The sequence below is a fragment of the Melospiza georgiana genome, chromosome 7, assembly GCF_028018845.1.
Source record: "Melospiza georgiana isolate bMelGeo1 chromosome 7, bMelGeo1.pri, whole genome shotgun sequence".
NCBI lineage: Eukaryota > Metazoa > Chordata > Aves > Passeriformes > Passerellidae > Melospiza > Melospiza georgiana.
In genome coordinates, this window is record NC_080436.1 from 29,084,283 (window position 1) to 29,099,537 (window position 15,255).

Below are 15,255 nucleotides of genomic sequence, written 5' to 3' on the forward strand. Positions count from 1 at the left end.
TCATTTTTCTCATGTGTGGCCCAGGAGCCTTGGCAGTTTTCATCTCTCTGCTTGGACTGTGGGCACCAGAACTGCACATACTGTCAGTTCAGGGTTAGGCAGGGAGGCATTACAGCCTCCCAAACTCGGGGTAGACAAACACATATTGCTTTAATTGTTTTAATGTTGGTACCCTCCATAGAGCTTCTCAGCCACTGCCTGCCCGCCATAAACTTCAAGTAATCTCCAGTCAGTGTTCCTCAGACAGTTTTCATTTTAATCAATTATTTTCCAGATGTGTGGCCTTGTATGTGGTTGCTTTAGAACCTATAATCTTTATCTAGGCCATCTAGGCATGGAGAGCATCTCACTGGTATAAAGCAATCATCTTTATTTACCATGTCAACACCCATTTGTCACTGACAGGCTTCATGACTCTGTGTTTGTTTCCAGTCCTTGATACACAAAATTATTGTAACTCTCCATTCATGTGAATGTTTCCACCGGATTCAGTAATACCAGTCAGAACTAATTTGTGTATTAAAGGAGCTATTCCACTTCTTGTTTATTACTCATGTTCATAGTGTTACAGTCTACACAATTAAGGAACCTCTTCTCTTTGAGTCCCTTGGTACCTTGATTAATTTTAATCTTGACATCTTGATTTCTGGCTAAATGAGTGCTCATTTTCACCCTTGTCTTTTGTCATTAGCTTAATACCCTCCTGAATACTTTAGCCTGTCTCCTGAAAGACTTATTCCCATCCACTGTAATGACAGCCAGCCACATTGAACAGTTTCTTTTCTCTGTAGAAGATGGACCTGCACTGCTGAAAACACAGGGGCTCTGCCAGTCACCACTTATTTACCTGTTAATTTCTGGAAAAATACGTAGGTTTGTAACTTGAGTCACAGCTCACAGAAATTGAATGCTCTTCAAAGTATTGATTGCATTCTTCCTCATGGAACGTTCCTTGCAAGGATTCTTGGTTCTCCTTGAATTTTTCTTCATCAGCATGCTTGTGTCCTTGCAGACTAGTCTTTGTTGTGGTTCATGGGCACATCCCATATAACTCTGACCTCTCCTACAGAAGCAGCTGTCGGGTATTGCAACAGTTTTGGGTTTTTCAAATGTTAGTTGTGAGCATAAGGCTGACCTTGATGACCTCCATGGTCCCTTTCCAATCCTAGATGTGTTCCTTTGAGAAACTCTTCTGCCATTCTCATCTGGATGAATTTTTCTCCATTCTCCTGTTTATGGACTGCCAGCCATTTTATGTGGTCTGCATCCTGCCTTCAGCTGGCAACTGGAGTCTTATAAAGACAATATGTGGAGTGGAATAAAATGTGGAATAGCAGCTTGTGTGGTGTATGTGTTCAGCAGAGGAAAATGAGCCAACTGAAGTGTTGCTTTTTTGTTTTTAATTACATTCTTGTTTCCTTCCCAGGCTTCTCTCTTCTGCATGCTTACATGTGTGCCTCTGGAGGCAGAATTCAATAGGCTGATGAACAGAACTGTCATGTTTAAAAATAAACCAAAATTTTGTAATGAAACATGTTCTGAAAGAGCCTAGTTGCTATAGGGATTTTTGCAAGGATGCAGTCCTTCATCTTTCATTGCTCAAAATAAAGATTTTCGTTTCTTGAGCCAAATGAGGGGTTTCTTATCCAAGCTTTGGAGCCTGTTCAATGTCATCTGGATGGACTAGCCACTACAAGACATTATTACTCATCCCACCCCTACATAAAGCAAAGCCATTAAACTTCAGTCCATGTGGTTTGTATTTGGGGTTTCATTCATGAGAGTTGAAAGTGCCCAAACTACTGCAGCACGGAAGTGAACCCCCGAGAGGATTCTCCTTCAGTCACCACCAAGCCAGCAACACATTCACTTCTCAAAACCTCCCTTGAATCCAGTACCAAGGCAGCTCTTCTCCTGTTAGACAGATCTCCTGTGCTGACCCTTCTCTGCTCTGTGGAATCTGCATAAACATCTCTGCTCAGAATCAGTTTCTGCTCCTCTTGTAGTATGTGCAGTTTACTTTTGTAGTATCTTTTACTCATAAAACCTGATGAAAAGTCATTAAGTTACTAGTGATTTGCAATTAGAGTCTAATTTTGTTGTTAACAGTTTAATGGTCCTCCACCCTGGTCTTCATGCAGTCTGTCACCCACCCTGTTTAGCTGTAACCCACCCTGGTGTAGCTGCCAAGCACCACAGATGTTCTCTCTGACATGTCAGTTATTAGCAGTTCCTGCTTTTGTTGGAGCATGAAGACTTGATGAAGGGGATGTTTGGGGAGTTCTATATTGCCTTTTTTTTTAGTTTTCTATTTTGGTGTGCGAAGGTTTCCTAAAATGAAAACAATACTTCTTCATTCGATACATGTGTGCACACATAGGTAGTATTTGTATTTTTGGTTCTGTTTTTTGGAAAAAACACAGTTGTGTAACAGGAAATTGAAAAAAACTTCTTTGGATTTACATCAAAAACACAAACTTAGTGAATACTTTGCCACAATTTTCTCACTCTTACAAAAGCAAACAAATAAACAAAACCCAATGAAGATTCGTGGACCAGTTATAATGGTGACGCATCACTTCTAAGCAATTTTTGTTTACCTGGTGGCATCCTCCCATATTTTTTGCTGCATGTTAATACAGATTCTGACTGCAGGAGTGTCTTGATTATCTTCTTTGACGGTTTTTTCGCATGTCGGAATTTGCTTAGTGGAAATTTTCTCATGATAAGACATGTAGGATTGGTTTTGTAAAATCACAAGCATGACTTTGTTTTCCTGTTCTACCACAAAAGACTCTTCCCTCCAGCCCCCACTCCTCCATCCTCTGAGCTCTTCCAAAGTAGAGAAACAGAGATAACTTCTGAGGGAAAGGAGGGAAAGTCAGGTACCCCAGCCTGCATGCCTCAGCATGGACCAGTGCTGATTCTGTGTCTGGCTTTGAGCTTTTATGTCTGTTAGTTTGTTTTGATGATGTATTGTGATTGTTTTTAACCCAGCATCTGAAAGATAATTTTTGTTCAAGGCTCTAAGTTTGGCAACTTGAAAATATACTGGAAGTGGGGAAACTGTTCAAATGTTCTGCTGTTTTATAAATCAGACTTGTTTGTAATGAAGCAGCAATATTAAAGTGACATTAGTGTTTGTGAAAAATAGGAACATCAGGCTAAACCTGAAAAACGGCTGAAATTTTGGTTCCTCTCTTTAATATCTCCTTTCCAATAAAAGCAGCCCAGAAAGTAAAATGGCTTTAGAAAGGGAAAAATCATTTATGTTGCAATACAGTAGCCTCAATGCTGTCATTTGGTGCCACAGAGCATCCTAGGATAGGGTGGTCTGTGACTGACATTCCTGAAGGACATGTCTCTCCCACAAGTGCTATGCCACCTCTGTCAGCCCTGCCCAGGAGCAGGGGGCCCAAGGGCTGTCTGTCCCTCTGTGCATGCTGGCATTGCCCCCTTGCTGCCCAGCACCCATCAGTGACTGGCTCCTGCTGGAAGGTCTCCCAGGAGCTGCTGAAGGCTGATTCTTGAGCAGGTAGCTGAATATTTACAGACAGTCCATGTGGTGATAATTTCTGAGTGCTACCACCAACTCTACTGTCCTTGTGTGATGTTAGGGGAAGGCTGCTGTGGTCAGTGTCAGCGTAAGCAGTGGGGACAGCACTTGTGACTTTCTGAGATGTTTCCTTTCACATGGCTGGGACCACCTGAAGCAGTAAAGTCCTTTTGTGCCTAGACACAAAGTCTTGGTACTCCATGTACAAAGAGTGATGGAGCAGGCTGGAAGGCCGCATTCTTTGAAGCTGTTTGCCAGACATATTTCTTCTATCAGAGGCCCTTGCATGTCACTTTTCTTCCCTGTGTCTCTCTTCCCTCTGTGCCCTGCCTCCCTGTCCTGTCCCTGCCACGAGCAGATGTCATGTTGTACCTTCCCCAGCAGTGCATGTATCTCCATCTCCACTCTCGGGGAGCCAGGTCTTCCTACAGTCTTGCTTCTTTCTCCATGCTTCTCTGTTTCCACAGGATTTGCCATTGTCTGTGCTTCATTCACTCATACTCTTCAGTAAGCCTTTAAGGTCATTCCCTTGTCCCCTTATTTCTTGTTTTCCAGGCCCGTGTCCATCTTCAGGAACTTACTGCTCTTTCCACATCCATCCAGTCATCCTTTCAAACATCCCTCCTTCCCTCATTCCTCCTTCCTACCCTGCATTTTTCCTTTCTTTACCTTCCTGGACAGAATTGTGCCTGAAATATCCCAGGAGTTGTGGAGCTGGCTGGAGGTGATGTTAGCACAGAAGAGAGAGACTCTACCAAGCCCCAGTGGGTTCTGGGTGGACTTTGACCCCTCCCAGTACTGCAGAGCAGCTTCTTCCTCGTGCTTTTGGTTTGCTGTTGCCATATGGAAATGGCAGATGGTGTTGATCAGGAAGTTAATCTAGAAGTGTATCCGTTTCATGCCGTACGCGAAGGATTTGTTCATTAAACTTAGAACTCTAATTTAAAGCCAATTAACGGAGTGATTTGAAGAGACTTGTTGTTTTTGAAGTTCAAAAGAGATGCTAAGTCTCTGATTTCAGCCTTTGTACATTCCAGAACCTGTATAACTATTGCAGTTTTGCCAGCCCTACTGAGGGTATTTTTGGTCTCTTTTTTTCCCCCTCTCCTTTTCTTTCTTTTTTTTCTCTTAATTTTTTGGAGTGATACATCATTTGCCACGGGCTGGAACTGTTTGGTGAAGCTTTCTCAGATTTCTCAGCAATTTTAGCCTTACCTTTGGGAATAGGCAGGCAGAACTTGTGTGTCTTCCTATCCTGTTTGCTGCTAGCACAGCTTCCTCCTCCCTCCCTTTGGCAGTCTGGTATTACTCTGCTCTGAGCAGGAGTCAGGGTAAGGAGTAGAAAAACAGCATAACCCCTGAGCAGCTCTGTGCCCTTCTAGCCCTGCTTCTGCCAGCATGGGTTTGTCTCTGCTTCCTTTCATCCCAGAAGCTGGGAGGGCCCCACTGCAGAAGGTTTTTTGAGGGGAAGGGGCAGGAGTGGCCCCCAGACAGAGAGCTACTGCCCCAATGTACAGCTCTAATTTACATGTGTAATCAACACTATAGGATTGGCCCAAGCAAACCATTCCTAAGAAATGTCAAGATGGGAAACCTTGTGTCAGGAGGACCTCAAAAGTGATTAGTTCTGAATTAATATTTATGCTGCTTTTACCTGAGATTGATATTCTGTAAACAGTTGTAGGTCCTTCAGCAGCAGACAGCCTGTTTGGGTAGTCCCAAGATTTACTAGTGGCATTTAGACAGAAAAAAAAAACTTTCTTTATAATTTGAAGCATTTGCTGATATAAAAGAAAATAGAGGGGTCAAGTTTTGCTGTGGTACAGAGCCTATGACTTCACCAGGTTAACTGCTGCTACTTCCATGTAATTGAGAACATAATTTGGCTCAAACCCTGGGAGACTGAAAAGGATCACGGCAGCCAGTGTTCAGAGCAGTTGGCTCACACTGAATTTCATAAGTGGATCATGCATTCAGATGGCTTTTGCTGTATGACACCGTCCACTGAAAAGAAGAGATGGTGGGAGTGTGTCCTTGTTTATCTTAACTAAAGCAGGACACCAGGAAAAGCTGTCAGACCTGGGATTGTACCTACATAGGGCTGATGTGGCAGAATTGTCTCCCTGTGGGTGCCTGAGCACAAACCTGGCAAGGGCTGTGCAAAGGCTGCCCTTGGTTATCCCAGCTCCCATCAGTCTTGCCAGGAGCCAGCAGCAGTGGTAATGGGCACTGGCTGTGGTGCTGGTGCCAGCAGCCAGCACACGTCCAGCGTGTCCCCTGGAGGTGACGCCCCCTCACTGGCACTGCTAGGGCTGTGTGTGGGGAGGTCAGGTGGAGGTGAACTCAGAATGAAGAGAGAATGCACACTGGTCCTGAGAAAGCCCAAAATATTCCCGAAAAGTAAGATGGCGTCTGGAAGAATGCTTTGGAAATTCTTTTCTGCCCCTTCCAGGGGGCTACCAGCCTTGAAGGTGGCGCTGAGGATTGGATCTGAGTCACAGTGTCACTGCCTGCCCTCTGCCAGAGAGCTCACTCCCATGGTGCTGCTTAATCTTTGAGCAGAAATACGCAAAATTGGTCATTCATTTTTCACAGAGAAGAAAAAAAAATGTTTTCTGCCTTGTCTAGGGGAGGAGAAGGGTGTTTCCTGATGAAGGAACAATCCTGAAGAAGGAAATAGTTGCCTTTTAAAAAAAAAAGGGTGTGCAGAGGGTATGGCTGATGAGTATCTGTTCATTCCTAAGTTTTCCAGCAGTCCTGCTCAGGCTGATGCCCTCCAAAAGAGGCATTTTCGGACAGCACTTCAGACCATTCCTCAAGCACCTGGCGGGAGGGATTGTTTTATTAGGAAAGTTTACGGCTTCTTGTTTTCCCTCAAAGGCAAATGTGACTTTGTTGTTTTTAATTCTGTTGGGATTTCTCCCTTTTAATATACAACACAGCTGTTAAAATAGCTAGGGTTGTCTAGGGCAAATCATATAGCACTTTCCTTGTTCAGATCTCAGATGGCTGCCTTTTTAGTGTCACTGCAGAATTATATTACAGGGCATATGAATAGTGCTGGTATTAGTGTCAAAATCAATTACCCAGCCCTCCTCCTGCAGAGAAAGCTACAAACCTTAGGAAAAATCTGAGTAATCCATTCTGGTTTTCTAATTCTGAGTAATGACGGAGGGCAGAGAGTTGTGCTTGAATAAGTGCATAGGGTCTTTCTCTGTATAGTCACTCCTAAATGCATGCTCTTTACAGGAAAAAGCAGGCTCCCTGTGAAACCCTTTTTCATGCCAAATGGCTCACTGCTAAGATTAATCTGTCATTGAATTTATAAATTCTGCGTGGCACAGAGCAGTAGAAAAAGTTTAGCATCAAACAGAAAGCAAAGTATGCATTGCTTAAAAAATGAATGTTGTGCTCCTGGATAGTGTGGATTGACTGCCTCCACCAATATATCTTCTTATACTGGTAATAAAAACACTTCCATAGCCTTGTGCCTCAAAGGATCTCAAAGCACTTTGCAAATAGGGCAAAGTACTATTTCCTATTTTATGGCTGTTGAAACTGGTTGCAAGAGAGGAGTTAAGCTTTTTGCCCAGGGACACTGAGGAGACTGTAGCAGGTCCGTGATGGGCACCTAAATCTCCAGAGTTCCAGTGCTGTGTCCTGGTCACACACTGCAGCACAGGGAAGGCTGCTGGTCACCAGCTCTTGGCTGCTGTCTATGAAACCTCAGAAGGTGGGATGTGAAATCAGTGTTGGTGCTGCTTTGCTCACAGATCTCTGTTCCTGGTCTGTGGGCAGAGGTGCTGAGCAGAGCAGGATCTGGCAGGAAGGATGCTTGTGTCTTCCTGGGCTGAGATGATCAGCTCTGGCTGTGAGGTGCTGTGAAAGGAAAATGACTTTTAGTTGCTGCTGACTTGGGGAAAAGCTCAGAACCTCGTAGTCAGCCTGCTCTGCCCCAGGCACCTTTACAAAGCAAAAATAATTATAGATTTATTACCCTAAATCCTGTGAGATTAGAGTAGTTGCATTATTTATTTTTTTTTCTAATCTGGTATTTGAGGATTTACCTGTTTAATACAACCATTTAATACAAACACTTGAATATTGTTTTAAATTCATAATTCATTTGAAAAGAGAGCATTAGAGCTGCATAGACCAGATTTTCAAATACAGGCATGATCTCCTGTCACATTCCAGTTGGATAAATGACACATCTGAAAAACTGGGTCCCTACTGAGGTGTCTGTGGCAGGGATGTAGAGATTTTGCTTCAGGCATCTGGAAAAAACCCATGTCTCTAATCTGCATGTTTCACAGAACAAGTCCTGTTCCCAGTTCCTTCCTTCCCCTGGCTGGCTGCTGAGCTTTGCAGTGCCCGAGGATGCTCCCTCAGCCCCGGGGCTGCCCCCAGGGTCAGGGTGCCCAGAGAAGGGGGTTGGGGTGCAAGGGCCAGCTCTGGTTTCAAACAAAAGTGCAAAGCCTTGAAAGGAGGGACTAAGAAGAAACAGGTGGGGGGTTAGCCATAGAGCCTCTGAAGTTTATTTGCTTAACGAACAGAAGCCCAGGCTGTCAGACCTAGGTCAAATACTCCTGCAGTTCGGGTGTATTTATTTCATACGTGGCTTGTAACCCAACCTGATTCCTGGATTAAACCACTGTAAAGTCCTGGCCCCAGGAACACATCCCATGCTTGCCATCAAGCCCAGCACATGCCGGGGCAGGACCTTGAGGGGCCACTTCGGTGTTCAGCAGAGCCTTGTGTCATCAGTAAAGCCTGTAATTGTGGGTCCTGTCATTTCCAGTGCGAGCTCTGCAGTTTACAGCTGCACACTGTGACCACAGATCCATCACTTCGTTGTCCCATTAACGTGAGCCACGCCTGAAGGCTCCAGGGATGAGCTGCTCAGGCTGCAGCACACAGCTCCATCGTGGGACACCACTGTCCCAGAGCCAAGCAGCGGTGACAGTCCTCCACAGCCACCACGTCCCTCACAGGGTGGAAATTCCTGAAATGTTTGTGCTTTAAAGTTTTTAGGAGAGTTCACCTTTTAGTCCAGTATGTTCAGGAGTCAGTCAGACCTCCAGAGAAAAGGGAGGGAAGTTTTGAATTGGCACAATGGTGATAAAACTACCTGCATGCCCACAAAAAAATGTTCTGGTTTCCCAGATATTCCCCCAATCCCATTCATTCCAGTAAGGCAAACAGCCAGTGTGCTCCAGAGTATTTCAGGAGATGAAAAATTTGCATTTGAAAATTTGCATGTGAGAAATTGCAGATCTGCATTAAAATTAGAAAGGAAAGAGGAATTAGCAGTGGGTTTTCCCAAGCCCAGCCTGAGGCTGGTAGTGCCAGGTAACTGTGCTGGTTGTGTGCAAGGAGGAGTCAGGTGGAGACGTGAAATCAAACAAGGTAAAATGAGGGGAACAAAGTATTTGCGTTCAGAAACAAAGTATGCCTCTTCATTTAAGAGAAACCCTGTTTTTACAGTAAATTTGGGATACCCATGTGTTTGCTTTTAAGTCTGAATCACGCAGAAAAAATGGTCAAAAAGTTCAGGAGCTGCTATGTTTTATCAACCTAAGTTTAAAAAACTAGGTTATTTGTATCTTCTTGTTTTGTGGATATTTCATGGCATTTAATTCACTATTTGTGGCTGATTTTCAGATGCAATTGGTCAGGATAGAAGAAGAGTTTTGAGAGAGAGAGGGATCAGTGTTTGTTAGACTTCACCAGTGAGAACTTGATTGGATATGGCAGACCTGCTGTGGCTCATCCATAAGCATTGCTGCAAAGTTCTGATCATGACACTGGTTCCATACCAGCCCACAGCATAGCCACCCACTGTGGGATAGAAAAAACCCTCACTTTGAATACATGTTTATCTGTATTTTATTGGAAATTTTTCACTGAGTTTTTTCTTAGGATGGTCTAGGTCATGTATACAATGGGTAAATCCATGTTATGTGTGCTAAATATTTGTATCTTACCTGTCCTATAATCTTGGAAAGCCCTTTGGACCTGTAAACTTTACTGTATAGCCCAAGTTTAGCTGGGGATTGTTTTTTGGCCCTGATCTTTGTAGGTCTGTGAGAGCACCCAGTCCTTTACATGGTTGTGGCCTTTGTGCCTATGACTGCTGGAGTTGGGAACCCAGGAATTCTTTGCTGCTTGCCATTTGGTTTTGAACTCTGCCAAACTATCTTATGCTTCATGGAGTTGATTTTTCCTGTTTTGTGAGTGGTGACCAGAATCTGGTTTTGTTTTATGTCCTGTAGGGTTCCTGAGCTGGAAGATGCCCGTCTAAGATGGAAACTTCTGCTTCAACAGCTGCTGGGAAAAAAGAAGGGAAAGGTGCTGTTCTGGAGGGGAATGGCTTTACAGAGACGGGGAAGAAACCCCCTCCTCTAGCAGCAGCGGGAGCAGCCGTGGCACAAGGAGGTACTTTGTTTTCCACAATTTGAAAGCAGCAGGGGTGTTTTTCATTAGGCTGTAAGAGTTTAATAAGTATGATGGCATCTGTCTTCCTGTGAACATGCTGGGTTTATTAGGGTTTTTGGCTGTCAGAGGATCTGGAAGCTGTGTCACTGTATGGCATGTAAATGTCACTGTTGTGTGATGGAGAACTGGGCTGGGGTGAGGGAGGGGATGGGTGGTTAGGGGTGGCTGTGGGGGCATTGGGACATCCCATCAATGCTTGCCACCAGCTGACTGGTGCTGCACAGTGTTTGCAGCAGTGTGCCCTCCACTCCTCCATGGTTAAAGAGTGCCTGGAGGGACTGGCTGGAGATGGGGAGCACCTCATTATCCTGGTCAGAAAGAGTGTCATGTGCCAGCTGTGATCCTGCTAATGAGCTAAACAGACTGCGTGGTCTTCAGTCACTGCTGCTGAAGTTTCACGGTTAGGGAGGAATTTGGGAATATCCAGACCCAATGCAGGAATGTTCGTAAAGAAACCCCTCCACTTGTGCTGTTCCTGTTCAAGTCAGTGTGTTAGGCAAGATTTTGGTCTTGCTGCTGTTGAAGTCAAGTGGGAAGCTCTTGTGGATACCTGCAGGCGTGGAGCCATTACTGGTGGATGTAACTGTGGTGTGCAGGGATGTTGCTCCTGCCTCCTCCTGCTTGCTGTGGCAGGCCAGACCCACGCCCATCTCTGGTTCGTGTGTGCTGGTGGACATCCAGAGTAGTGCCAGGGCCCATCATGGTGGCACAGCTGTTGGCCAGGCTGTGCCCACTGAGGAGCCACCATAGCTGCCCTCGCTGGGGACTGCTTGTCGTCTTTGGACAGGGTATAAGAGACAAATTTAGTCTCCACCACTTTGGATGTGACAGGAGACACCCCAGCTGTGTAAACTTTGCAGGCAGCTTTTTTTTTCCTTTTTGAAATACATGCTGTTGCTAGTCAAAGTCTACCTCAAAATGATCCTGTCATCTCCCCTTCCTTCAGTGCAGGGTGGTTTTTCATCACCCCAGGAGGACAGAATGACTCTTCTGTGAGCTCCTCTCTTTCTTACCCAGATTGGATGGAGAGTTTGAGTTTTTTGTTGCCTGAGTTTTGAAGATAGTTTCCGACCAAAAAGGCTTAAATCTGCTTTATCTCTCCTTTTTCATAAACTTTGCTACTCAGGTTTCTTTTTCCAATTGACCTGTGAAGATTCAGATGCACAGAATAATGTAGGAGTGGCTAGTAATCTATCAGATTAGTTTGTGAGTTTGATAAACATTTTCCTAAAAGCAACCAAAAAGTAATTCACATAATTGTTGGGAGGGAAGTGAAGTTTTGTGGTCCTGGATGGGTCTGAGCCACTTTCCTTGTGAGCACTGCACAGAGTGGCAGAAAGGAAGGCTTGCCAGGAAGCAGAAATAGGGGGGACAGCAATATGCAGAAGCTTGGCATCCCCCAGCAAATCCCTGAAGAAGCAAAGGCTGTAGGAACTACTGAGGCAGCCCACTTGAGGTATCATCTCAGTGACTGGCAGACCTCAAGGGTTGATTGGCCCCAACGTAGTCCAAGCATGTTCTAAAATTCCATAGATGTGCTGTTATGAATAAACACCTTCTCCCCACTTGGCACTTGCCTTGGGAGTGCCTCCACTGAGGAAGCAGTCACAACCTTTCCAGAGATCCAAATGAGGATGCCCTGAGGTGGAGTGTCCATCAGCCCATGTGGCATCCCTGGAGACCTAATTGGTTTTTAAGCATCCAGTATAATATGTTCTGTTAGCAGTGTGTTCTCACCTTTGGAAAAAAGTGATTTATGGGCTCAATATTTCTCCTTTTAGTAGGAGGAAGTGGAGAAGTAAGTTGAGGATTGTTTGAAGATGTCAGGGGAATTGTGATAAAAGCGTTGTGTAATGAGATGTAAAGAGTGAAATCTGTGTCACGCTGTGAAGAAAAGTGCTCATAAATGACCCAAAATGGGCAGCAGTGGAGCAGTGTGTGGCTGGGCGCTGGCCCCGGGACGCTGCAGGTGCTGCACGTGCTCTTGTGGCTCCAAGTGCTTCCTTTGAACTCTGGCTAGACATAATACAGCCTCCTGAAAGCCAGCAGCGTGCTTGTGCGTGTGCTTGGAAGTAGAAAAATGGATACAGAGTTGTCTTCTAACCTGAGTTAACTGCGAGGTGCGATTTAGCAGGTGATGACAAAAGGGCTGGGTAGAGATGAGACTCTACTTACATGGTATTCATGCTAATATAACATGTTTGATTCCCTAAACTAAAGTAATTACTCATAACAGGCCTGAACTATGAGTATTTATATTTTTATATTATTTATATTTTTACAGAAGAAAGCAGATGAGGCTTGGAAATTAATTAGGAAGTTCAGCTTGATGATGGCATCGTCTTTAAAGGGGGGGCCTCTGAGCTCCCCACCCTGCTTTGGGGCCATACGAGCAAGTCTTTATTCTCATCCAAGACAGACTCTTGATTTCATTTATTGCAGAGGTTTTACTCTTTGTACTAGCATATGAGAAAGTGGCAGTGAGGCTCAGCCAGTGCTGCAAATCACCAAGCTGCTCTCCAGAGCCAAACAAATGTAATTTGCAACACATTTCTTCTCCTTTATTCTACTGAGTCCCATAGAAGGAGTGCCATCATAGCACACTTTGCATATTTCTCAGATCACAAGGTTTTCTTTTTCCCTTGTAGGAATTAATAGATTCATAAGGTTTTATGTCTAATTAATTGAAGGAATAAACTGAATGTGAGTTAAATAATTGAAGAATAATGATTTGATTCTATTATTAGTTAGACTGTATTATTATAAGGTAATATGTTCAGTCTGCATTTCTAGTTCCCTTGCTTTGGGTATTTTTCCCAAATGTTTCCAGCCTCTAACAAATTAAGTTATGGCTGTGGGAAAAGAGATCAATACTGTTGATGCTGGCAGTAGAGAAGAGTCCTTTTGTACTAAAAATTTGCATCCCAGTCTTCTGAAGCTGCCATTTTAAACATCATGCCGAACAGTTCTTTTATAGTAACTCATTGATCAGATGTTCAGAAATTGGCCTCACAGATATGACATCAGGGAAGTCTCTCCTAATTTTCTGTTTTTCCATAAATCATGTTGGCCAAGGAGTCAAAGCTCCTCTTTTCACTTGCAGTAGGGGCAGCTGTGTATGTGCGACTGAGATGGAAAGTGTGTATAATGACAGCATGTAGGAACTATAGACAAGTTAAATCTGCAGAAGAGGCTCTTGTTTTATTGTCTCTACTTCTGAAGGGCAACTTAGAACAATTCAAGGGCAGAAACCCCTTCTGTTGAATGCCAGAGTCCATATTGCTGTGTAGGGTGGGAGGGTTTGTGCAAAGCACCACGAGTGGGGCTGGGTTGTGTCCTTCAGGCTGGCTCTGACATATCCTCTGTACCTACAGGCATGAGGAAGCCCAGGCACATGACTGTAGGGGAAATTCAAATGAGCCACTCTTTCAAAGGCAGAGATATTTAGGAAGACAGGTTTCTCATCTCGTAATAAAAATTAAATACAAATTCTCCTAAATGCTAACTGCCCAACTTTAACAAGGTCCAGAATGCACCTTTCCCTCTCCACCCCACCCTCTGCATGACACAAACTCCAAGTTCCCAAATTGATGGTGTTTATGTTTGAAACATTTTTCTGATGTCTGGCTCTGTCAAGACTAATTTTAGCATTTCTAAAGCTGGGTAAAAATACAGCCTCATTACTTTGATGTCAGAGCATAGTTTACTATTAGTATATTCTGGGGTTTATCATTTTAGTCATGTTTAACACAGCTACAGCAGGCATGCACTATTAAATCTGGCTTATTTTACATTCCTGTCCGAAATTATTTATTTGGAACAATTTCCTCTCTATCAAAAGACACGGCTAATGCTGAGTTTTAATGTGTTATTTACACACAAAATAACCTATTTACAACTCAGTATCTGCCGCAGGGAGAATGAATGGGGCAGTGCTCCCTTCATCCTGTTGTATCTGAGTTTAACAATCTGGATTGCTAATAGAACCATTTATCACAGGGTGGTAATTTATTTTATGTTAGCTGCACAGGTCTCCCTGCCTCTGATCTATGGAAATACTTTGTATATAATGAAGTTCAACAAGTCATTTGGTGTAAACATGGGGAAGCCAAGCTGCAGAACTAGTGAGGCTCTGGCTGTGCTTTTTTTTTTTTTTTTCCAGGAGGTAACGACTCTCCTCTGATATTAAGGCTTCGGTTGATGAAATACAGCTCTTTGCCCTGTGTGTGCTTTAAAGGCAGAGTATGGGGCTTTTCTGCAGCGGATCAGATTGGGATGGAGTTTGCTCACTTGATTTATGGGCTGGCAGGAATGCTTAGTTCTGCAGAAGTAGCACACTCAGCCCTTTCACAGGCAGAGGAGAAGGGCAGGGAGCACCTCCCATCGCTCTCCAGAGGTCTTCCATAAGCAAGCCCCAAGTGGCATTGGCAGGGAGTCCTTATGCAGTTCAGCTTGTCTTAGTGCTGGATTATGGGAAGACCATGTAAATGAGGAGGAGGAAATGCCAGCATCCCAGCACACCTCAGCGCTCTGAAAAAATATATAGTCTGTGTGGCCCGAGACTCAGACAAATTAGAATGAGAACAGCCCCAATGAAGTCATCTCCTATGTCCACCCTGGAGGGGCAGGGATCTTCTTGAAGAATGTTTTTCATTCAGTTCACATTTTCCAGGAAAAGGAACATAACCAGTACAAGCACATTCTTAGTTTCTCTGCACTGCTTTGCTGTGTACATCTTAAAATACTGAGAGATGTATTCGACAGAAAAGCTGGGACTGGCTCCAGGGGCAGAGGGGGCAAGTGGTTAAAACTGAGTGATGGGAAAATCCTGTAATTCAGACTGAGAAATTCTCCTACTGCACAGACTTCAGTGGCCCCCACCTTGGGTAAAGCTTCAATGCAGTGCTGCCACAAGAGCAGCAGCGATCAAGAACTGTATTTCTTCTCTGACTGTTTCTGTCAGCCTTTCATGAAACTAATTCTGTTGGGTGCTAGGGTGTATTTCTTTGCTACTGTAGCCCTTCTGAGTGGGCAGATTGCCTACAGTCCCTTGTGTACCCACTCATGTCCCTTTGGGCCGCTGGATGTCTCAGGTGCTCGGACTGGTGCAGTGCTGAGACTGTTCCCCAGTCACAGGATATCAAGGACAGTGACAAGCTTGCCAGCTTTGTCTCATGCTGGTCACCTGACACCTGCTCTTT

At 44.3% G+C, this 15,255-nt stretch overlaps 1 protein-coding gene across 1 annotated transcript in view; it reads left to right on the plus strand.

Moving 5' to 3' along the window:
* The window catches only part of GLI2 (GLI family zinc finger 2), a 187,633-nt gene that overhangs the window by 38,423 nt on the left and 133,955 nt on the right, over window positions 1-15,255 (plus strand). Inside the window, exon 2 of the mRNA XM_058028387.1 lies at window positions 9,832-9,994. Within this exon, the coding sequence (XP_057884370.1) occupies window positions 9,862-9,994 (133 nt within the window). The 5' untranslated portion in view covers window positions 9,832-9,861. The remainder of the gene's footprint in view (window positions 1-9,831; window positions 9,995-15,255) is intronic.